General features: G+C 41.0%; 1 protein-coding gene across 4 annotated transcripts in view; it reads left to right on the forward strand.

Moving 5' to 3' along the window:
• The window catches only part of ZRANB3 (zinc finger RANBP2-type containing 3), a 121,921-nt gene that overhangs the window by 86,745 nt on the left and 7,310 nt on the right, over positions 1 to 27,866 (forward strand). For all 4 annotated transcript variants that reach the window (XM_054043915.1, XM_054043917.1, XM_054043918.1 and 1 more), the window contains 8 exons: positions 5,022 to 5,490; positions 7,240 to 7,464; positions 9,348 to 9,439; positions 16,659 to 16,760; positions 18,821 to 18,963; positions 22,109 to 22,255; positions 22,928 to 23,330; positions 27,093 to 27,224. In XM_054043915.1, coding sequence (XP_053899890.1) covers positions 5,022 to 5,490; positions 7,240 to 7,464; positions 9,348 to 9,439; positions 16,659 to 16,760; positions 18,821 to 18,963; positions 22,109 to 22,255; positions 22,928 to 23,330; positions 27,093 to 27,224 — 1,713 coding nt within the window. The remainder of the gene's footprint in view (positions 1 to 5,021; positions 5,491 to 7,239; positions 7,465 to 9,347; positions 9,440 to 16,658; positions 16,761 to 18,820; positions 18,964 to 22,108; positions 22,256 to 22,927; positions 23,331 to 27,092; positions 27,225 to 27,866) is intronic.

Here is a 27,866-nt window from a genome sequence, read left to right on the forward strand (position 1 = left end):
GTGAAGATATGAAACTCCATATAAGTGTTATTTATTATTACAATATATAAACAGAATTGTTTTCAAAGCTCAATCTTTTTGCAAAATAGCCAGAATTCCTCAAGGCATCAGTATTCAACAAGTGGTTTATTCATTGTCTAGTTATTATTTATTTATATAAATAATCACCCACTTTTGGATTGCCCAGAATAATCCAGATAGCTGAGGTTGGGTCATTTCATTTAATAAACTTGCATTATATCCCTTCCTGCTGTTCAGTCTTTAAACTGTTAACTAACTAGTTGTTATGATATTGCTCTGAGTGTTTTTCAGACTATCAACAAATGTCCTTCAGAAGCTGGCCTATGTTTGGTAATAAGTTTAAATGTCTCAAGTACAGGACTGTTTGTCCTGAATGTGCTCCGGTGTTACACTTGAGGCTTTTATAACTTTAGTTACAAACTTTTGTAAACTCCATGTCCAACTGATTTTTCTAGCCAGTCACTATTTTAAAAAAACTAGTGATTAGCTAAGGACAACAAAAATGCAACATTATTTCAGTCCTAGTTGCCCCGTTTAATAATGTTTGCCAAAGAGCGTAGGGAGAGGGTGATTTTCATATTCATGTTTTGAATTTTCATTTATGGCATCACTAGTGTTAATTCTTCTGGGTCATTTTTGATTTTTCAGGTTTTCATTAGCTATGGTGTTGTTCAAGCTTCTCTTCATTTAGTTCATTACTTATAACTAACAGATTTCTCAGTGACTCACTTCAGCATGCAGTGCTTTTTATTCCTCTTCTCTGAAATTCATTTATTTTGAAGTTTAGGACTGATGTTATAAAGTAGTAATGAGCTCCTTGCAGAGTTATCAGTTGAGATAGGGGTTCTGCTTTGATCAGTGCTTGTTATTGTTTACTGCTATTCTGTCTAATATTTGTCATAGTTTTATCAGTTTTGCTAGATTTCTTTCTTCTCTGTTCTATTTCTTTCATTTTGTGTTTAGTCCTGACAATAACACAAATATTGAACATCCCTAAAAGACAATTTAACAACTGTTCTTTTTCTTTGAAAGAGCATTTTTAAAAGTTATGTTCTGTCCACTGGTCTATACCATAGAGAAGGGGTCGGCAACCTATGGCACGTGTGCCAAAGGCGGCACCCGAGCTGATTTTCAGTGGCACTCGCACTGCCCGGGTCCTGGCCACTGGTCCAGGGGTCTCTTCATTTTAATTTAATTTTAAAAGAAGCTTCTTAAACATTTTGAAAACCCTATTTACTTTACATACAACAATAGTTTAGTTCTATATTATCGACTTATAGAAAGAGACCTTCTAAAAACGTTAATATGTATTACTGGCATGCGAAACCTTAAATTAGGGTTAATAAATGAAGACTCGGCACACCACTTCTGAAAGGTTGCCAACCCCTGCCATAGAGCAACATTTAGAACATTTAAACATTAGAAAATGGTTAAAAATAGATGATACAGAGTGTTGAAACTTCAGTTATTAGTCATCGGGGGTAACATACAGAGTATAGGGGGATGGTAGTATTTTGATATTGGATAGCGCATAACACATACAGTCTGCAATATCCCCAATGGGGGACGGGGTTTAAGGTGGATGAATCAAGGTACAGTCAGCAAGCAGTGAGGGTACATCACTCATACAGGAATTACAGGCAATCATAGGTATAAATAAGTGGGCCGGGTAATGAGGATAGGATGACCCTCATAAGGTGGAGTTCGGTTCGGGGGGTTCAGGGTATAAGGTCCAAACTACTGTCCAACCCAAATTATACTATGGGTTTTGGCTACCACCTTCAAAGTTAGCCATGTTTGTTTATTTTCATTCTTATAGATTAAAGGGTCTTAATTGGTACCTGTTTTGGTTCCATTGGTATAGTTTGATCATGAAGCCATTGACCAATTTATAAAACAATGATCTAGGCCAATATCAAAGAGATCTGTCCACGTACTTCCCAGGAAGTCTTCCTTGATGTACATCTGCTTTTGAATCAATAGACTTCTTGGGCTGAGCTTGGTCAGGGCTAGATATCAAAACACTTACTTGATATGTGTCAGGTAGCTGATGTGTGGCCTCAGAGAGGAACCTTGTACTTTCTGTGCTTTATTGCTTCAGGCAGCAGCAGCGCCTGGGTTACTTGTAAGTTTGAGTTAAGCACCATGATCAGGATATTACTCATGATGTTATTATCCTGGTTCTTCATTCATCATTGTCTTATGCAGCTGTCAGGGTGTCAGTTGGTGCCATTGCATCTGCCTGATCTGTCACCTCTCTAACTGAGGCTATACTTGTGCTATATCATTTTATAGTGCAAAAACTGGCTTTGAGATGTTATCTGACTCAATCTCAGTTTATCACTCTGCCTTCAACAGCAAGTTGCCTCAAGTCATACAGCTATAGTTGCTGAAACCCAGTACATGCCATGTGGATCCTTACAGACTAATAAGATTCTGTCTCTGGTGTAATCATTCATTGCTGCCCCTCTTCAGAATGCACTCCAGCATGAAAAAAGTGTATTTAAACATCGGGGGGGGGGGGGGGATTTTAAATCAGTGGGTATATAAGCAATTTTCACTGCACATTTAGTTTGATAAAAATGCTTTGAGATATTAATTTCGATGGTTCAAGATTTTTGATAGTGTTTATGATTATAAAGAGTTTTGTCAAAATAAACCTCAAACAAGTAAATACACTTGATCTGACTTTCAGAAGTCCTGAGCACTGCTTATGGTACCAGATGACTCTCGGTACTGAGACTCCAGTGTCTGGATTACCATTGCTTCCCGATACCACAAACTTCTCAGCCTTTTTCTACTAGGGCCTCCCCATTGGAGGACATTGAGGAGAATGAAGGAAACATTAGATTAATCTCCCCTTTACCAGTGCGGGATTCCCCTCCACATCCATACAGGAAGCCATACTTCAGCCAGGATCCTCATCCATGACAGGGATGGTGGGATCAGCCCTGAGTGCCACCCTTTCTTCCATATGGGCCCCCCCAATGGCTATACTGGGATCCTTGGGCAGGATATTGGTAACAATTTGCAAGACCTCCAGCTCCATTGCACTGAGAGGCAAGGGTGACACAGTCTTCTCTACCAAACCCCCAACACAAGGAGGCCTTTGAAGAACAGGAGACTAGGGTGGTTAAGGAGGCCACTCCTCAAACTCTTATTTCATTCTCAGTCATGGCCATCAGTGGCTGACAATTTTTGCCCATTCCTGGGCTTCGTGAAGAGGGTGGCTGACACCCTTCAGATACCTCTTGAGGAGGTTAAAGACTCACCAAAGCTCCTGAACGTTCTGCAGTGGAGAAACTGCTTGGGAGTTACCTGAAGTGGAGCACCCATAGGAACACTATTCAAGGAAGAAGAAGAGGATACTCACCCCATTGAGTAATTCACCCAAAATAATTCCCCATCGTTCTGTAAAACAAAAGTTGAGCTTTCCAACTGATGCAATTGCAGCACTGATTTAAATGTTCGTTCATCATTTTACGTCCTTAGTGTTGCCAATATGTAATAATTCACTGGATGGAGTATTAATTTCATTTCAAATGAATTTGAATACACTGTAGGTATTAGTGCTCCCTTGGAGTATAAAAATTGCAATAGTTTTTAATATGTACACATTTTAACCCAAACTGTTTGACAGAGTCAGCAAGCTATTTGAAAATGACATTGCTTAGGAAGAAGCTAGTACTTAAGGAAAGAGAACAGCTTTTAATTCTTTCCAAATGTTAACTCTTTACAGCTTGATTGTACAAATTAATTTAATAAATAATGGATTTAGCTTAAACCAGGACAGTTTCAAAATACAGCTAAGAATAATCTCCATTTTGTAAATGGAGAAGCTGAGGTACAGAGAGGATATGTGATTTATCCAAACTCACACAGAGAATCACTGTGAGAGTTGAGATTAGAATGCAAGTCTCCTGGCTCTCAGTTTTGACTTTATAAACACTGCCTCTCTTACTTCAGAGAGCTACATCTTATGATGTTCAGTTAAATGGATGAGGAAAAGAACCTGATTATTTTCCGACATTTTTCGTACTGCTTTTCACCATGGAAGGGTATATGATATAGTGTCACAGTAATTACACTGTCATGGTTGAGTTTTTAAAGTATTACTTTAAAGTTATTTAAAGTATGTTAAAAGAAAAAAATCACAATGAGATGTCCAGCCAATATATTATGGTACAAAAATTCCCTTACTAGTACATGTATAGCACTTAGCCTATAGTAATTAATTATTTGAAGTTTACAAATGGAGACATGAAATTCAAAATTCCTAATAAATACAGGACATTATTCTGCTTTATGACAAGTCACACTGTTACCTATAAGGCCTTGTCATCAGTAGGGGGGAAAAAGTTTTAACATGTATTAACTAATGTGTTGAAATACAATGTAACAATATTAGGATTTTTCCAGGGAACCTGCTAACATTTGTTAAAACTACAACTGCCTTGTCTACACTAGCATTTTGACATATGTTAAAAGTATGAATTTTTTCATAGTGCTAGACATGGCCTAAAATCTAGACCTATAATACAAAACCTGAAGGAAACTGGGAGTTTGGATGGTTTTGTAGTTGTGTTAGCATATTACATCAGTAAACATCCAGTATGTATATACAGAATTATTCTAAAATGATATTAAATCTCTCTCATTCTGTTGTATATTTTTTTTTTTTAAAGTACCACACTAACAATTCTGTACATTTGTGCTATGCTTATGCTGATTTAAACTTTTGACTGGAATATTAAAAATTATCATAGTTGAGAAATAGCATTAAATTACTTTTAAATTGAGTTTAAATAATTAAAAGAGAGTGTCTATCATTTTCTGTCTACTAATTAAAAATTTAAAAAATACCTCAAATTAGAAAGACAAAAGACGCATAATTGAGGGGAAAAAAATGTTACAACTTTAAACTTGTGGACTATATCTACTATATCTACTGGAGGAATTTTAGATCTGTATGTTTGGTAATGTTTGTTTCTCTTTCCTAGTTTGAAAAAGAAAAACAACATGACATTCGTGCCTTCTTTTCACCAAAACCATCTGAGAAAAAACGCAAAATTGACTCTTGGGATAAATCACTGAACTTTACTGTAGGAGATTCTAGCGTCACACCGGCAAAGGACATAGAGGAGGGCAGCAGGCATTTGGATGCCAGAGAAATAATTGATGTGGATGCAATTTGTTATGAAAATGGTTGTGAGCCTGAAGCTAAAAGACCAAGAGCTATAAGTACACTCACCCAAAGCAGCTCTAGTAAGAAAAAGAGAAAAACTTTGCCTGGAAAAACAAACTCTTTGTTTACCAAAGAAACAGATCATGGGTTTTCTGGTGACTCTCCATCTACTTCAAGGGAAAAATCACCTTTAGCCAAAGCCTGGTGTTGTAGTCTTTGCACTTACACTAATAATTTGTTATTACCTTATTGTGAAATCTGTGAATGTCCTCGTGGCAGTGATGGTGAGTAACCCATGCTTCAAGTTGTAACTGTATAGGCATATTCCTATTTTGTTTTGCTTCAAAGATTATAGTGTCTTTGTACTAGAATACATGAGTATTTACAAATTCAGACAAAATATGAAGAATAAAATCATCACATGAGTTGGAATTTTTGAAATTGTCTCCTAATTTTGGTCAGGAACTTATTTCCGAAAGTCCTGTGATATGACATTAATTTATCAAAAATGGATCCTTGATTAAAGTCAGTAGGATGTAAATTCAATGAGCAGCAGCAGAAATTGTTTCCATGGCAGCAAGCATGCCCTACAGTCCGAACCCTGCTGCTTTCTTTCCCTTCAGAGGATTTATCATTATCAACAAGCCAATGAAATTATCCATTTTTTTTCCTATCTTTTCACAGCCAAATAATGCAGTGTAGATGCTTTACTTAGTTAAACAAGTATGTAATTGTCACAAGAGCTAACATTTAAGACATGAAAAGTTTTTAAATTTGTAAATATTTAAATTTCTCCCCTCAAAGAGTAAAAATTGGAATGTCCATAGTAAGTTTGTTTTAAAATAGCCTAAAGATTTGTATAAAGTCCTAACTATCTGTCTCCATGGTATATACATTTTGGTATCACTGTCATCTAGATTGTGGAGAAAAGATGAGTAGGCGTTTTTTAAAAATCTGTTTAAACACAAATAATAAGAGCTATTAGCCTTATATATTTTCTTTTTGAAATAGCATAATCAACTAAAGGACATATTTTAAACTTCATATTTCATAAGCAAAACAGAAAATTACCTTTAGGAAATTACTGATGTGCTTATTGCACAATGTACATACTTTATTCACCAGGATATCTACTGTTTTGTATTTTGAAATTAAGTTGCATGTATAACATATTGCTTGTACCTTTTTAATACTGACTATTAGGATGTGAGAGGATCATATAAATTTGCTCCAGGGACCTGAGGTAGTGGACTTGCTCCAGTTCTTGGGTGACAAATAGCCATAAAATAAAAGCCACCACAGCATTGTTGACAGTTTCAGTAGTGGAAACCAAGGATAGATTGTGTCATGGACTCTGAACTCTCTGTTTAACTCACTGGCTGACACACATCAGTAAGCAGTGCCTGTGCAATACCTATTCCATGGAGGACTTTTGTTTCCAGTGTCATCAACATGGCTCATCTCATAGTCACTAAAATTCTCTTAAGAAAAAGAATAGAAACAAACATATTTATATTGGTTCTAATTGATTTCACAGACATTAAGCTCTAGTTTCTAAAATAAAATATATTTGCTGTGGGGTGGAGAGAGAGAATAAGCAATTGATCTGTACATTTTCCTCAGATGAATAATAAATAGTGTATAAGCTGAACTTTAAAAATTGTATTGAAATGTATTAACATTAATATTGTTCAACATTAGGAATAATATGGTGAATAATATGTAATTTTCAACATCATGCAATTTAAAATATTTTTAACGTTTAAGTTTAAACTTAAACATTACAGTTTTCAGGTGTTTCATTGTTTAAAATTATCTGTTAATATTTCAGCAAGTCTAAAATTAATTTCATTTCATTTATGGCACAGCTGTTCTTTCAGAATTAACTACTGGATTATTATAACCAAAATACATTTTAGGATACTTTGTTTCAAATATAAATTAATATTACTGCCTAATATTTATCTTATTTATTTAACTATTTTTATAGAAGCAAAGTAAAATTGATCACTTTCCTGTTTCTTTAACTATAGATAAAAAGAATACAAATCAAATGAATGATCCTCCCTCTACTCTGAGTGAAGGAGAAAATGCATCACAGGACTCTAGAAAAATCAAAGGTATAGCAGTATGCAATGCAGACAATGAGAGAGAGGATTTAGTACAAACAGCGACTGAATCATCTGATGAGATTCGGGGCGAAGTAGCTAATGCTGTTGAAAATGGATCTGAAGAATGTGAGCAAAAGCCTCAAGAAGGTAAAGAAAAATAGGATTCCTAGTTGAGCCAATCTGTCATAGCAGTTATGCAAAATTGCATTAAACATAAACACTGGGATGCAGATTCATTTGGAAACCACATATTTGAAACACAAAAAAGCTGACACATGCAGAATGACCACTGGGTTTCTGGGTTTCACCGTAGTACAGCCAGATGAATTGTGAGATGGGCTGAACCCAACATTTTCATCCAACTGTGGCAGAACCACAGGTGTACATAGTATTGTTCACTGTTTGCTTTTGGGTTGTGTGACAAGTATGCCCTGTGAGCAGCTGCCAATTAGCAGGTTGTTGATCCATGTACAGTGTGTCATTTTATTGAACTTTGTGGCTGCAGATACTAGTCTGTGGTTATATTGTACACAACATAGATACATTTTAATGTTTCATGAGAAACACATATGGGGTAAAAATACAAAGGTCCTTTTAATTTCCCTCCGTTTTTCTTAAATTTTCTCCTGCCCATCTTTCCTATAGGTTTCTTCTACTTTGTTGCTTCGTTTGTGGGCGGCAGGATGCAGTGAATTTTGCAGTGCGCATCCTTGTTGTCCGTTGGCCTGCTAGTACAGGTCATATTGAGCTGTTATCCGAGGCTGCAATTAAATACAGAATTTCTGTGATATGTAGAATGCCTGGTATTCATGTTCATTCTTATGGATACAATTTTTGTCACTGTAAAATTATGCATATCCTTATTCATTCAGTTTGTTCAGCAACACCCACAATGTGTCTAACTTTTTTAAACTTAAGTAAAAGATGCTTCCAAGTATGCATGTAACAACTAGAACACCTTCTTGTAAGCTCACTGTCACAGGGTGCTTTACTCACCCCGGGTGGCGTCGCTTTCTGGCGACTCTGGGGATTAGTTCTGCCTGATTCAGCGTCCCTTTTCTGGTCTTCCACCATGCCGCTCTCCTCCTATTCACGGAATCATACTATGGTTGCTTCCTGACTTAGCCCTCTGGCCAGGTCACTCTGTGATTTCCCCTTCTGCGGGGAGATTTTCCAAGTCTCTTTGCAGAAGAAACATCAGACAGTCCTCTCATCCACTGCCCTGACTGTGTCACTCCTGCAGTGAATCAGGTAGTCATCTTGTTCACTGCCCCCAGCAATGCCATTCTGTAGTGGATGGCAGGGAAGCCAAGGCCTACCCTCTACTCTGGGTTCCAGTCCTGAGCCCTATAGCGAGCAGTTAAGGTATGGATTTTCACCAACCCTATTGCTGTCTTCCCTGAACTACTTGGAGTGTACAGACTTTTATCTTGGAGTGTTTTGAATTAAGTAAGGATAGAGGTATGATGTGTTGCTGTGATACTTTAAATACAGACTTGTAATGAAATATTATTGATATAAGAATAGTATTCAGGCGCTCCAGTCAGAATTGAGTCCCTCTTGGGGTAGGTCTGGTACAAACACATACAAAAATATTGTCCCTGCACCCAAGACCTTACAACCTAAGGATAAAAAATACAAAATTAGAAGGATGTCACATGCTAGAACAGACAGAACTGGTACAAAACAGAGGTAGTAGCTTGTGTCTATTATACCATTAGAAACATCATTAGAGAAAAGTTTAGAATTAGAATGATATTGCTTAAGTTGTTAGAACCTTGTCTAAGTTTTAATTCTAAGTTCCAAACTAAATATCAAATACTTTTTTGTAGCTTCTCCCAAGGACACCATTTTAGAAGTGAAGCAAAGCCTAATATGCTTTGAAAGAGCAATGTAAGGCTCTCATCTTATGACTTTTAGATCTAGTTAACCTTTTTCTGTGGCTGATGTGCTCATTTTCCCTTTTTGCTCCAAGTAATGAAGATTAGATTTAAAAAAAAAACAAAAAACACTTTTCTTATTTTTTATAGGACGTGTTGATAATTCAGATACTTTTCCAGTGTATGATGTGCTGAACTTCTGTGCAAGTAGGAATACTGATAGAATTCACCTCTATACAAAGGTAAGCATTACAATGCACTCAATCTGTACAGGTTTCACATACTAGTATGCTTATTATAGGGCAACATTTTACTTTATAATAGTGAAAGGTTTACAGTGCATGTATTTGTTTTAATTTTCTTATTTCATACCAAAGCTTTCTTTTTTATTAACTGAGATGTACAAAAATTAGGCAATTTATCTTCTAGTTCTTTTCCACCAAGGAATTAATAATAGTTTACTAGACAAGATAACTTTTTAGCTTACAAACAAATACAAATGTTTTCTCAATAGATATATTTTAGAAGGCTGATAAATTGGGTTATCTATTGAGGTACAAATGTTAGTGGTTTATGAGGTTTCTTTGCTGTAAAATTGGAGTTTCATAACACTTAGTTATTAATGTGGTAGACTTTTTCCTCTCCTGGTTGTAAAAATCTTGCCTTTCCAATTATCGCTAAACTGAGCTGAAGACAGAGATAATCATTGTCATCTTGTGAAGGTGCTCTTCCAGGGCCTTATCCAAAATTAAAATCGAAGGAAGTCTCTGTTGACATATATAGGCTCTGGATCAGGCTCTTGAAAATTGTGCTTTAATCTAGAAGACAATAGAGTGCAACATAACAACAGATGTTTTCTGTTAAAGTACTATCAGATAACTTTTGATGCTTCTTCGAGTGCTTGCTCGTGTCCATTCCATGTCAGATGTGCACACGCCATGTGCACTGTTGTCAGAGAGTTTTCTCCCAGCAGTATCCGTAGGACCGGCTCTTGGTGCCCCTTGAAGGCCTGCACATATGTGCCAATATAAGGGGCTCTGTTGGCTCTGCACCCTATCAGTTCATTCTTCGCACCCATGACGGTTGCTGGAACGCTCTTGCTCTTGCTTCGGCAAGCCTTCTCCCAGTGTTTTTCTGAACTCTCGTTGTATATAGCTGATCGTTTTTAATAGTTTAAGTTGTTTTTTTAGAGTTAGTTGTTAGTCCCCTTAAGGGACTTTGTTCCGGGACAGGGCCTGCCCCGGTCCCCGAGTTTCAAGCCTTGTGCAGCTTGCACAAAGCCTATGCCTGTGAGTGATCCTCACTCCAGCTGTTTAAAGTGCTTGGGGGAAACTCATGTAAAAGATAAATGTCGGATCTGAGAGGTTTCAGACCCCGCATGCAAATGACAGGGACATCAGACTGAAAGCCCTCCTTATGGAAGCCAGGCTGAGATCAGCCTCCAAGCCAGGCAGATCGGACTTGGCACCAAGCATCTCCACCTCCGTATGCAGTGCTCCCCCAGCACCGGGTCATTTCCTGTACCACTCAACCTCTCCAGTACAGGCAAAGTGGCACAAGAAGCGTGCCAACAGAAGGAGCTCCCCTATGCCTCAAGAAGACCAGAGAAGCCTGGGGGGCGAGATGTGACCCATGTCAGGCCACTTGCCATCCCCTCAAAGGCATATGGCTGGGGAACTTACAGATACCCACCGAGGGATCCCCTGAGTATACAGGGTGTCAGCAGAGGCATGTAGCACATGTGGACACTGTCCACGCCCGAAGCCTTTCAGGCTGCCAAAGACATAATGACCCTTTGAATTCCGCCCAAGCCTAGGGATCGCCAGCCTCTGGCAGGGGAGCCGCCTAAGGCCGTTGTCTCAAGAGGGAAACCCGAGTTGGGGCCCCCTCGGTGGTCACCAGTCTCTGTCTCCGGCCAGGTCTTGGGCATCAAGGTGCCCATCCCCAGCTTGCCGGCCCCGGTCTCCATCACCTAGATGCTTACCAGACAGATGTCGGTGCCGTCCGTCCATGGTCCCATAGGCCCTGGGTCAATGGCCAGTCTACTGGCAGTCTGGAATCCATGGGGGTTTCCACTGGCACTGGGTCACCTTTTGCACTCCCCTTCAGTAGTGACCTCTGAAAGGAGCACTGTGGCCCTGCCTCAGCCCATGCCAAAACTAGCTTTGGACTCGGACTGTGGCACCGAGATCCCCATGGTACTCCCAATTGAAGGAGCCCCAGGACAGATCAAGGACCAGCCCCTCCGGTGGCTTCCTCTTCGTCTTCCCCTGATGAGGCACTCGTGGGGCCTGCTAACCCTATACCCTGCAGTGATCTCAAACACCACCAAGAGCTTCTTAAGTAAATCGCCTCCAATCTGGACCTGGAGGTGGAGGAGTTCAAACAACCTACAGACCCCATTTTTGATATTTTGACAGCTGCGGCTGCAGCCAGGGTGGCTCTCCCCATGCACTAGGAGGTACTCAAGATGGTAAAGGCACTCTGGCAGACCCCCGCTTCTCTGCCCTCAACTTCCGAGAGGGCAGAGAAGAAGTATTACGTGCCCGCAAAGGGCTACGATTATATGTACTTCTACCCCTCCCCCCTCTCCCCCCAGTTCCCTGGTGGTTGCTGCTGCCAATGAGCAAGATAGGCAGGGCCCAGGCCAGTGCTACCCCAAAAAACAAGGAGGCAAAACTATGTGATGGGTTCCCCCCAGGGTGCCACCTGGAACTGCAGTACCACAGAGCCCTCTGACACACCAGCCTGGGCTCTCTCTCACTGTACTGCTGTGACAAGCTGCAGACCTGCTCCCGGTTCTTCCTCTCCAGACAAGAAGACTCCTGGAAACACCTGAGGAACAAAAACTGAATGGGGGTGGGGGGTGTTCCAGGTGGCACCCCAGGGGGAACCCATCACAAATGCTTGGACCTGTTCAGTAGAAAAGTTTATTCTACTGGAGCCTTCAGTTGCATATTGTAAACCAACAAGTGCTACTAGGGTGATACAACTTCGGCGATTAGAACTCCATGATGCACTTCAAAGAGTCACTGCCCCAAGAAGTGCGGCAGGAGTTTGGGGCCATTGTGGAAGAGGGAAAGACCATGGGGAGAACCTCCCTCCAGACTGCCCTGGATGCGGTGGACTCGGCATCCAGGTCGATGGCGTCGGCAGTCGCCATGAGGAGGGGCTCAGGGCTGCCGTCATCAGGGCTGTCACAAGAGGTCCAGCAATTAGTGCGGGACTTTCCATTCAAAGGGTCCTCGCCATTCTCGGACCAAACGGACACGAAGCTGCATGGAGTTAAAGACTCTAGGGCCACATTAAGATCCCTTGCCCTTTGTACATCAGCAGCCTCGTGCAGGCGTTTTAGGCCTCAGCAGCCCCCAAGTTTCTCAGGTCCATCCAGGCACAAGACCAACTAGTGCAAAGGGAGAGGTTACAGGAGCCACCAGAGCCTAGCAGCCTCTTCCTCCTCCCAGCAGAGTACTAGCAATGTGCCAAGCAGGCCTACTGCCCGGCGCTCCGGGACTGGGGGTGCATGGGGGACTAGGGGCCATGGGGAGGGGGTGGTGCGCCCTGGGCTGCAGGGGGGTAGGGGGACAGATGGGGAGGGGCCGCGGGCTAGCCTCCCCCAATGGCTCGTTAACCCGTCACTCATGGTAAAGGCCCATTCGACAAGGGCACAGGTGTCTTCTGCAGACTTCCTGGCACAGGTGCTGATTTCAGGACATTTGCAGAGCTGCAATGTGGTCCTCGGTCCACATGTTTGTTGCCCATTATGCCATCACCCAGCAAGCCAGGGATGATGCCAGTTTTGGCAGAGCTGTGTTACAATCTACTCAGTTGTAAACTCCTAGCCCACCTCTGAGCGCACTGCTTGAGAGTCACCTGACATGGAATGGACATGAGCAAGCACTCGAAGAAGAAAAAAACAGTTACTAACCCTCCGTAACTGTTGTTCTTCGAGATGTGTTGCTCATGTCCATTCCATGACCTGCCCTTCTTCCCCATGGCCAGAGTTGACAGCAAGAAGGAACTGAGAGGGTGCAGGGCCGGCGGCACCCCTTATACTGGTGCATAAGCGTGGGCCTCCAGTGGGCAATAGAGTCGGCCATACAGATACTGCTGGGAGAAAAGTCTCCAGCAACAGTGCATGCAGCGTACGCACACCTGACGTGGAATGGACATGAGCAACACATCTCGAAGAACAACAGTTACAGAAGTTTAGTAACCATTTTATATGCTAGCATGTGCTCTTGGAGAATTGTTTTACCAAAAACCTTAACTCTGATCAGGAACCACCACCACAATCCAGCACCAAACTTTTCCAGGGTGAAAAATGAAAGTCCCTAGTTGGACTTGAAATTGTATTTACTTATGTGACTAAGCCATCTTCATTGGTGAAAATTAGAAGAAAAATATTTTCTATTTGATTTTTCAATCATTTGGGAATATATATATAATTAAAATTACATTTTTACGTGTGGCAGTGGTTTGGGTTGTAAATGGTTTACAACTTACCAATCTTTCAGTTAAATAAAATACTTACAGCTCCTGTCCACCAGTAAGTGTTGGATCAAAGTTGTAGTCAAGGGTATTCTTTAAAATGTTCAAAAGGATAATTAAAATGTTTGTATTGGCAGAACATTCATAGATTCCAGAACATTGGGATCATCTAATCTGACCTCCTGTATAACACAGGCTTCCCCAAAATAATTCCTGCATAAAATCGTATCTTTTAGAAAAACATCCAATATTGATGTAAAAATTAAAGTGTTGGAGAATCCACCATTGACCCTTGGTAAATATTCTGAATGTCACTAAAAATTATGACAGTGCATCATTTCAACCTGCAAACATAATATTGTTTTCTCCCAAGTTTCAGAAAACTAAGCAACTGGTGCCATATATATAATGTCAGATCACCTTTTGAACAAAACAAATTAAGAAAACTCCCATTGGTATCCAAAGATGTTAGGGGTTGAAAATAAGTTCACTAATATTGTTTTTTAAATTGTCATTTGGGGCATTGCTGTCACTGTTTCATTCCAACTCTCTGCTGGTTTTCAGGGGGAGATCTCTTCAGTTTAATGGACCTTTTCTTACAAACCTATCAATCTTCAAACCAGCTGTTGTGTTTCAGAAGCAATTGAAATCTGGAACACTTGGGTTCTGTTGCAAGTCTCAACATGAATGAAAGTTTTCTACTCTGTGAATTAAATAAACCATTTGTTTAAATGAACTGGGAAAACAAATTCCTTCGTATAACCCACATGGCTCTGCAGCAATATTTGAACCAAAAACCTTTACATCCTCACCACAGAGCTCTACTGCTGGAGCTGTAGAAATGAGTGTTATCCTCTGTATGGAGCTGCCACTAAAAGCAACACATACTTGGCCCATGGGTCATTCATATTCAAGATCAGGGTTCTAGTGCCAATTCTGCCAGAAGTGACCTTGTGCAAGTGAAGCTCGCAGTTGCTTTATTTGTAAAATGAGGATAATAATATTTGCCTCCCTCCTAGAGTGAATGGTATGAGGCCATACTCAGTTTGAAATACACAGAATATAAACAACAGTCAGTAAAAGAGGGAAGATTAGAGCTCATAGCCTTCTGGTTCCCAGATTAATGGGTCTTCTCCTCAGCCAGAAGTGTATCTGGAGAGTGAGTCTCTATCTTGTGTACTGTAGGGTTACCATATTTTGTCCCTCCTAATGGAGGACACTCCCGGGGGCCCCGCCCACGCCCCCAGCCCCGCTCACGCCCACGCCCCAACTCCGCCCCCTCCCAAAGTCTCCGCCCCCTCCCCTGCTTCCCGCGAACATTTAATTCGCGGGAAGCCTGAAGCAGGTAAGGGGGGGTGGGAGGAGGCGCGGCCCGGCCCAGCCCAGCTCAGCCCAGGCTGGCTCCCCCGGCGGCTCCAGCCTGGGTCGGCTCGGGCCCTGGGGTGCCGACCCCGGCCGACCACCCCCGGCGGCCCGGCGCACCCCCCGGCTCCCAGCCCCGCGGGCCCGGCTCCCCGATCCCGGCCCGGCTCCCAGCCCAGCGGGCCCGGCCCCCCGACCCCAGCCCGGCTCCCCGATCCCGGCCCGACTCCCCGACCCGCGGGCCCAGCCCCCCGACCCGCGGGCCCCGCCCGGCTCCCAGCCCCACGGGCCCGGCCCCCCGGCCCCCAGCCCCCCGATCCCGGCCCGGCTCCCCGACCCGCGGGCCCGGCCCGGCTCCCCGACCCCGGCCCGGCCCCCCGCCCCGCGGGCCCGGCCCCCCGGCTCCCAGCCCCACGGGCCCGGCCCCCCGGCTCCCCGACCCGCGGGTCCGGCCCCCCGATCCCGGCCCGGCTCCCCGACCCGCGGGCCAGGCCCCCCGGCTCCCCGCCCCGCGGGCCCGGCCCCCCGATCCCGGCCCGGCCCCCCGGCTCCCCGCCCCGCGGGCCCGGCCCCCCGATCCCGGCCCGGCTCCCCGACCCGTGGGCCCGGCCCCCCGGCTCCCCGACCCGCGGGCCCGGCCCCCCGATCCCGGCTCCCCGACCCGCGGCCCCGGCCCGGCTCCCAGCCCCACGGGCCCGGCCCCCCAACCCCGGCCCGGCCCCCAGCCCACCGACCCCGGCCCGGCTCCCCGACCCGCGGGCCCGACCCGGCTCCCCGACCCCGGCCCGGCTCCCGGCCCCGGCCCGGCTCCCGGCCCGGCACCATACCCCCGGCCCCGCACAAAGAGGCCCCGGCCGAGCCTCCCGATTTTCCCGGACATGCCCGGCTTTTGGGGATTTCCCCCCGGACGGGGATTTGAGCCCCCAAAAGCCGGACATGTCCGGGAAAATCCGGACGTATGGTAACCCTAGTGTACTGTGACGTACTTTAGAAGTCTGCCTTTATTTTTCCACAAGAGAGCTCTTTTTCTGATCGGTCAGTCATGAACAAGGCTTTGGCCTGCATGGACTTTAGGTGGCGGCTCACTTGTTGACAATCATCTGAGAAAGAACTTGCTCAGAGCACAGAGGAGGCACTGAGCACACTTCACCACAGCATGTCCTGTCACCTGATTTAAAGTGGCATAGAGTCATTTTCTCCACTCAAGTAAAAATTCTAACAGTCATCCCGTGTGCTATGCAGTACAGTTGAGTTAATAACTATGTTGTTTAATTTAGTGAAGTTGGTGCTTCAGATCTATTCAAAGATGATGTATTATATGTAGGTGAAGATGATGCTTAGAGGTAAAATTGTAATCCTCTATAGTTGCAGTATAATACTATGAATCAGATTTCCTGAATTGGTAGTCTTACTGTGGTTTTACATCCACTGTGCAAATACCTTATGAATTTCTTCTAATATTAGGAAACTAGATTGTTTGGGTAGCCATTGAAAAAAATTGGTACTTTTTCTATATTGTATTACATTACAACTGTAAACAAAATTAAAAGACTTGGATTCCTTCAGGATTTAGTGGGTTTAACTAAATTGTCTGTATTGCGTCTCCAGGATGGAAAATCGCTGAACTGTAATTTTATTCCATTGGATATAAAATTGGATAATTGGGAGGATTTACCAGAGAATTTTCAGCAAAAACAAAATCGTTCATTGGTAAGAACAATCTTTAAAATTTTACTATAAAAATAATGTAATGTTTAATTTGAACTTCTTTAATTTTTATAAATGGAGAATATTTTGTTACCCTGCCTTAAGTTTCAATTGCTGATTATATTTCCTCAATGCAGCCAGATTTTATAAATGTTGATGTGAATAATAAATGTGCGTTCTGTTACTTTGGCAAATTATCACGCCTCCTGTTACCATTTCTGTAGATAGAATCATCATCACATCAATTAGTTTCTCATTTACAGGATTAGTAAGTGATGTTCATAAGTTATCAAAATTGCATATCTTAAAGGTTACGTTTTAAGAGAGGCATACTGTGAGTCGAGAAAATATGCTTGACTGCGTCACACTTGTGATGTGCGTAGGCCACAGAGTTCTCAGTGTGCTCTATGGTTACTCTCCTCTCTTAGCAAGACCGTTCAAATCAATGTAGAGCATGACATGCTGAGACTTGTAGTCTCTGTGAATTCTATCTCTATAATGAAGATTACATCCAAAACATGACATTACAACTGTTAGGTTCAAAGTCAAGCCCTCAGAATTTAGGAAATGTCATTTTAAGGTTGCCCTGCAACACTGGAACCTTCATTTTTTTTAAGCAAGGTTTTTTAATGCAATTTCCTAGCTTCTTAGAAAAGCAAATTAAAAATAACAAATTACATCATGTTTAATCCTATTGATTCCCTCATGGTTTATCACAAGGCTGGGACCTTTAAATCTACAGCACAGACCTCAACCAATTGAGCTAACTGAGTAACTGGTAGCAGTAGAAGGTTCTATTATCCATGTAGATCAGCTATTGGGAAGGAAGAGAGACACATTTTGTCAGTGCTTTTCAGAGGCGTAGACAGTAGAGGAGTGAAACTCAAGAATCCTGGCTTCAGTTTCAGGCTCTGGAGAGGCGTGTGTTTCTAGTGCTTATAGACCCTTCTTCTCCTGTCATCTTCTGCTCCTTCATCATTCTGAGTGTCAACTGAGGGAGATACATTCTGTAAAATGTTAACAAAATAAATTTAAAAAACCATTGATTCACATCTCCACTGAAATGTCCAATTTCATTGCGTTCTTCCATGCTGCTCCAGCTCAGTGGGAGAGAAATCCTTACATGTACTCATTTTCATTTATTCACAAAAATAAGGATGAGGGAAGAAAATTAGGAGGAAAGGAAAATCATTATGATAGCCTACTTTTTCGGTTCTGAAGGCCTGTTTCTGCATAAGGTTTAAGTCACACTTGGAATAATCTAGTCCCCAAAGTGGATGTTTTTTTCACATAGCATAACCAGCTCATGGTTTAGTACAAAATGCTCTTTCAACTTGACTATAGTTATGCCATTCACCTCTAGTACTGAAACTAGGCAATCTGCATCACAGATCTAACACTGGTGGGGGTTTTTTAAGTGAGACATGGGTTGTATCTGTGAACCTGATTACAGACTTTGTTCAGCTCGCTTTACTGAGCCACAACTCCCAACTGAGAGCAATGGAAGTTTTGCTTGAATAAGAAAGGCTGAACAGAGTTGTCTATGTTCAAACATCTGTCTACATTTTTATGCTACCTTAGGAAGGGTTTGCCAGTACAGCTATACCAGCAAACCTTTCTAGTGGAGATGCAGTTATATTGTCAAAAGAGTTCTTTTGCCAGTACAGTTAAAACCTGCTCCCTAAACAATGCAAGCTATATCAGCAAAAGAATTTTGTGCCAGCACATCTGTGTCTATACTTGGGCTTTGCCATCAAAGCTACATTGATAAAATGTCTGATGTTTTTTTCCCCCCTCTCTTGCCCCCAACCTCCCTCCTAATTTACATAGCTATATAGGCAAATGTTTTAAGTTTAGATCAGGCCCAAGTCTTAAAGTTTCAGCAGAACCTTTGAAGCTCATATCAGAAATTATTACATCCCAGAAAAGAACATCTTACAGCAAGCAAACTTTTTTCCAGTTGACAAAATAATTTTAAATATAATAATCTAAAACATTTCAGTGTAATTAAGTATTTTTGTTTAATACCCGTCCTGTTGACCACTTGACCTTCTCTGTGCCAGATTCAGAGGTTTGTGAGAGAATGGAGTAGTCTAACAGTTATGAAGCAGAAAATTATCAGAAAAAGCGGCCATACTATTTGTAGCCCTATTCTTGCTGCAGAAGAGATTTCTAAACAGCAGGCCAGGCTGAGCAGCACCAAAAGGTATGTGTTTTTACTTACATTCCTTCTTCTTTTGTATTCGTTCCTGCAGGAGGTCCAAAGTTTTTTATGTAATGTTCAGTGGAATCATGTTGAGATAATCAACTGAACATTAAGGGATAACTTGTCTTATAGTGAAAAAATTAGCCATTTTGTGTGCATTTGTGCAAATCTGTTAGAACAGAACACACTGCCTGACTCTCTTTCACTATGAGTGCAGTTCAGCAGATATTTTGTTTCTGAAGGTTTCTGCAGCTTTAAACATCCAGAGACTGCTAGAGATTCCTGAGAAAAATCTTTCATTTGTATTATTAAAATACCATTTATTGGCTTCCACATTTCATTTGAATTGTTGTTGTTATTTATTATTAATTTAAGCACCAGCTGTGTGCTTAGAGCTTTAAAAGGCACATCGGAAGGCATACTATTCTCCTGAAGAGATTACAGTCTGTTTAGATAATACAAAATATCCTGGGAGACAAGTTTCTATCCTCAAGCATTTATTTATTTACTTATGTTAGTGTTTTGGCAATGTGTGGATAGTAGTTTTTGTTTGTTTTGTTTGTGTTTTAGTTGATTGGTTTTTGTTTTGTTGTTGACATAAGCTAGGGTTTTGTAGAAGGAGTTGGTTTTATGCCTTCCTTGCTCTCAGGCTTGTTCTGTGTAGACATAGCATTTTTTCTTGAAGAGCCATATGGAAAGGTGGCCAACAGTAACCAAATCAGCTGAAAACTCTTCAGATACAAACTTTTCTTTTTCTATTTGGCAGTAGATCAAATTAAGGAATCCGCTGTAAAACTGTAGTCTTGGTGCTTTAAAAGTTTTCATGTCCTGCTGGAAGGGAATGTCTCTCTGCCCAAAGGAGCTATTCCCCTGCTCCATTTTTTCCATCTCCTTCTATCCTCCTTTAACATTTCAACAAAATCATATTTGTGTCTTCATCTCTTGTCTTCCCTCTGGTAAATCCCTCCTTTATTTTCTTTAGGTCCCAGTAGTCCAGATTTCAGTCTGTCCAAAATACATCATCTTGTTTCTCCAGGCTTAGAAGCAGGAATAAATTATTACTTATATTTTTTCATAATCCAGAGTCTCCTTCTATACTTTCTCAGCCTCACTTCTTTCTTAGTTGATTTCCTATCCTCCTCGAATGCCAGGTTTTTTCAGTATTTATTATTGCTTTCCTTCCTATGTGTAAGGTACCCAGTCAGTGGTAAAATCGAAATTTACCTCTCCTCTGCCTCCTTTCTTGGGCTACATATACACTATAACCAGAGGTATCATTTGCAGCTCATGTAAACGTGCTAGTGCTAGCTTTTTCATCTCACTAAAAGTAGCAGTGAGGCTGCAGTGGCACAGATTGTACATGCTCATCCGACCTGTCATGGTATGTACTCACATTGCAGCCCATGCTGGAGCGTGTGTGGCCACATCCACATTTCTATTTTTAGTGCGCTGTCTAGATTAAAGCTAGTGCAGGTATGTCCACCTGAGCAGCAAATTACACCTCTGATTGCAGTGTGGACGTAGCCTCAGTCTCTGATGACATCACTGTTCTCCCTGACATGGGGCTCATAACCTGAGTGTTGTAATTAGACTTTTCTCATACATACATCCGGGCTCTCTCACCAACATATATCTATAACTTGTTGTCTCCTCTTAATCTACTGCTAAATCCCTCCCCTCCACCTCAACAGGATTGTGATGGTCAGTAGGAATTCCTGTAAGTATATAGAGCAGTTTGTAATTTCAGGCTTGCAAAACAAGTATAGATCAGCAAATAGTAGTAATAAGTAGAGTGTTGTATTTTTTAACCATGGATTGTTTCATTATATAACATGTAAAAGAGGAATCTAAAAGGAATTCTTCACTGTTTTAGAATAACCAGAATGGCATTTATTGATTTATAGAGATGCTGAGTGGGGATTAATGTGATTGGGTATTAGTGTAAATAGGGCCAGATTAATGCATAGGCAAACTAGGCACATGCCTAAAGCCCAACCTGGGCAGCAGTGCAACCCCATGCACCAGGTCACACAATGCCATTCATTCAGATTTGGCCCGGCTGACTTCTGCGACTCCCCCATTATGACAGAGGGGCAGCTAAGCCAAACCTGAGTGGGCAGTGGGGCGGCTAGTGCTGCTCCTGCATCAGGATTCCCCCAACCTCCATGCATCTGCCTGACTTCACCCCGCTTTCAGAAGTCCGTGTCCTCTCTGCTTTGCCCGCAAGACTCATTCAGCAACAGTCTCTAGGCTGGCTAAAAATACAGGGAGCAGCCAGAAGAGGGGTGGCAGGGAGCTCTGCGGGGGCAGACATGAGATGGCTAATAGGGCAGTGTCCCTGCAGCAGAAGCCAGTCACTGACTGACGTGAATAGAAGAGGGTTAACTAAGCAACATCCATGCTGTGAGAGCTGGACTTGCTTGTGTGAATAGATTACTAGTGCAGCTGTGATGGCCAGGGCAGGGTTAATATAAATGCATCCCTACCACAGAAGCATCTTGTTTGGCTGGCTGTTAGAGGGGCCCAGAAGTGTATGCTTGCCTAAGGCCTGGCCCTGACCATTAGTTAGTTAGGTTGATTAATAATTATATTTTAAGAGTGACCAAAGCATGGGGGGCTATTCGATTTTAACAGAGCTTAATTTAAAAGACTAGGGATGATTTTACAATAAAAATACAAAGGAAATTGAGCAAATTCAAAGATAAACTAATTTTGCCAGAACTCTTTCGTGGCTTCCAACGCTTCTCATATTCTCTCCCAAATAGTACCTTTTCCACAACAAACAAAACCAAAAAACCCTGGAATATCAGTGATGGTTCACTCAAGTGAAACAGGCTTTACATTGTTTTCTTATTACTTTTTATAATTGCATGTCATGGACAATAACTCATTATCTCTTGGCAGCACAACAGAGAGGTGGCTGTTTTTTTAAAAGAAATCTTACCTAATGTGGAAAAGCTGAATAAGTAAAATACATTTTCCAAACTGTACTCGTGCCAGGTTTAGGAAATAAAAAATATTTGGAGGGGATTTTCTACATCAGTATTGCTGCAGGTGACACGAATGTTCTCTAAAGAAGTATTCAGTTGTCTGCAGTACAGTTCAGGGGAAAAAAGAATACTGAAACAACTTATAATAATTCCAGATATGTGACAAAAGAGGATGTTGCTGTAGCCTCACTCAGCAAAGCCAACAGCAGTGGGGGCAGCGTATGTTTGGTCACAAAGGAAACTGCGTTTTACTTGAAAAATGAAGGTACTTCTGCTGGGAAAACAGATGGCCATTCCACAAAGTAAGTTTGTTAATGTTAATAAAAAAGACAAAATAGCCACAATACAGTGATTAAACTAGTTTTTCCCAAAATTATTTTTACTGTATGTAATGAAATTATAGGGTACTAGGGCTTATGTTAATATGATGCATGGCTTAAGATCGAAGGCATTTACCTTGTGCTGATGATCTAAATCTTATTTCCTATAATGATTTAGATTATGTATGTTAGCAAGCACATTTGTCAGTGGACAGCTGAGTTTCTTAGTATGAAAGAAGAAAAAAATTGTATGATCAGGGAAATGGAGAGTTTACACACAAACAAGCCTGTGAGGTTGTCAGCAAACAGCTTGGAGACACAAAGAGTATGTCTGCTCTTTGAGCTGGGGGTGTGATTCCCATCTCAAGGAGACTCCTTGCACTAGTTCTCATTGAGCTAGCACGTTAAAAATATTGGTAGATGAGGCAGCAAGAGTAGCAGGAAGATGTTTTAGAAATCTGATCCTAAAAAATACAATTCAAGTGGGCTATTTGCATTGTGCAGTGACCAACTAAAACAGCATGAGTTTTCATTGAAGTTGCTACTTTTCATGATAAAAGAAACCTAATAGTTGATATTGAGTATTTAAGTATTGTGTACTGACCCTGATGAAGTCCAGTCTTATTAAATAATTGCTTCTCGTCCTTATCACAGGTTACTTTTAAAAGATGAGAAAGTTTCTCCTGTTCTTAATGCAGACTCAGTTCAGGCTGAAGTTATTGAAGGTCCTGCCATATACAAAGGATATTTACAGGCTGTAGATAATAAAGGAAATCCACTTTGTCTTAGCTGCCAAAAACCAACAGTTCATCTCGATCAACAATGCAAATCTATTGCTTGGGAAACACGATTTTGTTCTCTTAAATGCCAGGAAGACTTCTTAATTCGCTCTAGTCAGAGTTACCTGAGGAGTAAAGTATTTGAAGTCGAACATGGTGTTTGTCAGCTTTGCAATCTCAATGCCCAGGAACTCTACCTTAGCATCAAAAATGCCCCTAAGAGTCAACGTAAGAATCTTCTGGAGAGTTCTTGGATGTCTCAGCTTCCATTAGGACAGGTAACGGCAATGGTATTTAAGCAGTAACGTAAATAATGTATTTCTGTGGTAGGTGGTGGTTATGCTCCTCAAGTCATTTTAAAAGGTAAGTGGCTGAAAGCAAATGTTTATCAATTAAAAGAGTAGAAAAATGTACAACAAATGCACTACTTGGGGTGGATGCTTCTACCCCATAACCCCTAACAGCAACAAAAAAGAGGGAATAATTAAAAAAAAAAAAAAAGTCCTAAAAACAGAAAACCCTACCCCAAGCAGAATTTTAATTCCAAAAAGGGAGAAGTGCCAGATGATTCCATGAAGTCCACTAGGGACTTGACTGTTGCTATAGATTTTACATCGAAGGTGCTGTAGTACAGTGATTAGTGATATTATAAAAGCCCTAAGATAGGTAGATACTTTTAAATCCCATTTAATAACTAATGCAGTAAGATATAAGAGTTTACTGGTTATTACTTCTACCATATGAAAATCTTCTTTAACATAGTGTTTCAATTCTTTAATACAGTAGAACCTCAGAGTTACGAACATTTTGGTTGTTTTTTCAAAAGTTTACAACTGAACATTGACTTAATACAGCTTTGAAACTTTATTATGAAAAATGCTGCTTTTAACCATCTTAATTTAAATGAAACAAGCACAGAAACAATTTCCTTACTTTGTCACATCTTTTTTTTTTTAAACTTTCCCTTCCCTTTATTTTTTTAGTAGTTTGTTTAATACAATACTGTACTGTATTTCTCCCCCTCCCCCTATTTTTTTGTTGTTGTTGTCTCTGATGCTGCCTGATTGCATACTTCTGGTTCCAAACGAGGTGTATGGTTGTCTGGTTAGTTTGTAACGCTGGTGTTTGTAACTCTGAGATTCTACTATACATGTATCCTAAGGGGCATAGTATTGTTGAACTGAAGACGGAGTGTGTTGGTGTAAAGCAGTGGTTCTCAAACTTATTTGATTGGACCTTTCTTTGTGTCTATAGTCATTTATGGCCCTCCACAAACACACACAAGTACATGTACCACCACCCAGCTCTAAAGGCAGCGCAGAGAGCGGCAGCTGCTGGCCAGGTTCCCAGCTCTGAAGGCAGCGCAGCGCCAGCACAGAAGTAAAGGCAGTAATGTGAAAAGAGATATTTGTCAATATCACTTTTCACAGCAGACTTAGCACCCCATTGCCACCCTTACTTCTGTGCTGCTGTCACGCCGGGGCTGACAGTTGGAGTCACGCTGCCTCCAGGTGAGGGATTTGGGGGGGCAGGGGAGAGAGCCCGAACCTGGGCTGCCTCCCAGTGAGAGAGAGTGGTAAGGAGAGTCTGAGCCTGGGCTGCCTCCCAGTGAGGGTTTGGGGGCTGGGGAAGGAGAGCCCAAGCCCAAATGGTGGGGCTCCAGCTGTCCACTTCCCGGGTGTGCATGGACCTTCTGCATGACCCCAGCCACCTGGGGCTGACAACAAGAGCTCTTAAAATAATAATAATAATAATAATAATAATAATAAAGCACACAGCTGGTGGTTTTTTTGACACATTCCCACGTCTCCCTTGGGAGGCCCATCCCATAGTTTGAGAACCACTGGTGTAGATTATCATGATGGTAGTAGGCTAATGTTTAGAGACTGCTGCTGTTAGGTGTGAGCGTTGCTTTAACTTATATTGTCCTTTTGAATCTTTGCCTTGTGAGGAAGTACATGTGAGCACTTAACTCTAAGTTAAGTTGTTTTGTGAGGGAATTTCTTCTTTTTTCAAAATATAACTTACATAAATGTACAGGATGAGAACTCAGGGCTAAAGACTAAGTAGCTGGAGAGAGGAATTATCTGGGTAGTATAGCAGCAGAGTCAGTCAGATAGTCACATCTCATCTGTTTAAAAAGGAACATGCCTGATGAGTAAGCTCTAACCTACACTCCAGCTTCCTCCGGTTGTGACTCAAAACTCTGTATGTGAAGCTGCAAAAGCCCTGTAGCCTGAGAAGCTTTGAGCACCGACTGACAAAACTTTGGGCATCAGATTTCCCTACAAAGTATAAGGTTTCAAATACAGCAGAAATATTATTGTTTTACCTCTTTAAAATACTTTCATAAATTGTATTAATTTGTAGACTAAAATGGAAATTGTAGCATTAAAAACAATTGTCTTACCATGAACTGCTGAAATAATGATTATTCTTCCATCTAGCTTTAGAAGTTTAACACATTATTTTATTGAAAATAAATACATCTGTGTTCATTTTGATTGGCTGCTGCTTAACAAATAACTCTTATACGAAAAATATATTTACAAATTGAAAATAAATTAACGTTCTTTAAATGGAAGTAAAGGATCTGTCCAACTGTAACTGCTTAACAATGAAGAAAAATGAGGTGTTTTTTTTTAAAAAACAGAGCATTGCATTACATGCTTCATCTAATTATAAGTTATATAATAAGGATAGCTTCATTCACTACTGAAATGCAGCTATTTTTGGCTTACAACATGGCAACACCAGCAACACATTGTTAGTTTATGACAGGAAGTGAAGAATACCACATCCAATTAAAGCAACAAGAGATCAGGTATTGTTGAACCCTACTGGAAGCTGGCCAGGACACTAGTTCAGATGCCTCCTATTATTTCAAAATGTTCATTAAAGTCTTAACGATAATGGGATGTCATTTCTGCATCTCCTCAAAATACACTTATAGTAACACCCTTCCTCCATGTTCATGATGGGTCATTGCATCAGCATTGATTCAGAGGGAATAGTGCCATTTGGCACTTACTGAATAAACACCACGTCAGAGATCAAAGTTTAAATGTGGTGAACTCTACCAGTGCCCATTCAAACTTAAGAAAAATTCAGAAAGGAATAGTAACATTTGGCATTAGCCATCAGCATTTACAACACATTCCTGGTCTTACATGGTTGCTTTTGATGGCCTTTAGTTCAAGAACAGCACTGTGTGACTTAAAACATTTGAAGATATAAAGAGAAAAATAAGTGAGTTCAAATCACAAAGACCAAGTAATCTCTTTTCTTTACATTCTTTATACAGACACTACTATGTTGTTTACTGTTCACCTCCATGTTACGTTTAAATTACAATAGTCCTATGCCTTTTTGAAAGCTTTATTAGGGTTGTAATGTTTCACTGTGATCTTCACTAGAAGACCCATCAACAAAACTGAAACTTTACATCTAAATATAGTAAAAACATTAAACAGTCACAGTCAATATCTGCTTATTTGTGAATTGCCAAGTTTATGATGGTATTTTGACTTTTTTATTTTGTAAGTGACAAGATTGAAAGTGCATCATTTTTTCTTACTCTGACATTTGTTTTTAGTACTGACACCTGCCATTAATAAAACAGACATTAAGGATATATTGCTTGTATCAGTCAGAAACAAAAATCCTTAATTTCTGTTCTGCATCTTTTCTCAGTTTTCTTTTTTATAATTCTGTAAATGAACACAGATGCATTAGGATATTCCTATTGGGTCCTGTATTTTAGCACTTGCTCTAATGTATCAAACTACAGTGCACTTGGTGAAAATAAGATTTCTAAAAATATAACTCCTGGTTGCTTGTTAGAAGTAAAAAAAATAAAAAAATTGCTAAGACCGAATTTTTTTCCTTCTCTCAATGAAAGCTATAAAAAGCTATCTTCACGTATTGTTTTCTCTGTTGTTCTTACTGAATAAACATGATTGAGGAATGTATGACACAATTTCCTCAGTTCAGAGTAGACTGTTTAAAACGTCTGATGCTGTGTCCTTTGTTTATTGCAGTTAAATGAAATTATAACAAACCCAACAGAAGGCCAGTTCTGGCAGGTGGATCATATCAAACCAGTTTATAGTGGAGGAGGACAGTGCTCTCTGGAAAATCTTCAAACTCTATGTACAGTTTGTCATAAGGAGGTCAGTATAAATCAACTCATAATTCCCTGAATGTGGAAGTAAATAGATAATTTATGGAAGTGTCAATGAAAAATTCTACAGCCATAATTTTCAAAAATAACTAGATGGCTTCTTGGTCACCAAACTTGATACACTTTAAAGGAGCCAGATTTTCTGAGGATTGGGTGCTCAGCACTTTCTGAAAACCAGTGCTTTTTTATAAAGGTCTCAGTTATGCTCCCAAAATTGCTAATTGCTTTTCAAAATATCGGCTCAAGTGTATAAGCACTACATATATGCTATAATATATTCCTACCTGATCCCCTGATATGACCTGCAATGGGTTCAAATCCTGTTTGTTGAAAGTTCTTGATATAAAACTGCCAAAAGCATTACTTTATATCAGTTCTCCATAATGGGTACAGTAGAAGCTGCTTCTTTCTTCACCTCTTGAGGAGGACTTAATAGGATACTTTTCGCGTAAGTGATAATTTAGGCTATGTCTTCACTTCAAGTGAGGAGTGTGATTCCCCTGCTCTCATATATGTGCTTGTGCTAGCTCTCATCAAGCTAGTGCAAGTATAAATAGTAGTGTAGCCACAGTAGCACAGATAGTGGCAATGGAAGTATGGCTTAGCCATGCCAAGTACAGACACACCAGTT

The sequence above is a fragment of the Malaclemys terrapin genome, chromosome 11 (genome assembly GCF_027887155.1).
Source record: "Malaclemys terrapin pileata isolate rMalTer1 chromosome 11, rMalTer1.hap1, whole genome shotgun sequence".
Lineage (NCBI taxonomy): Eukaryota > Metazoa > Chordata > Testudines > Emydidae > Malaclemys > Malaclemys terrapin.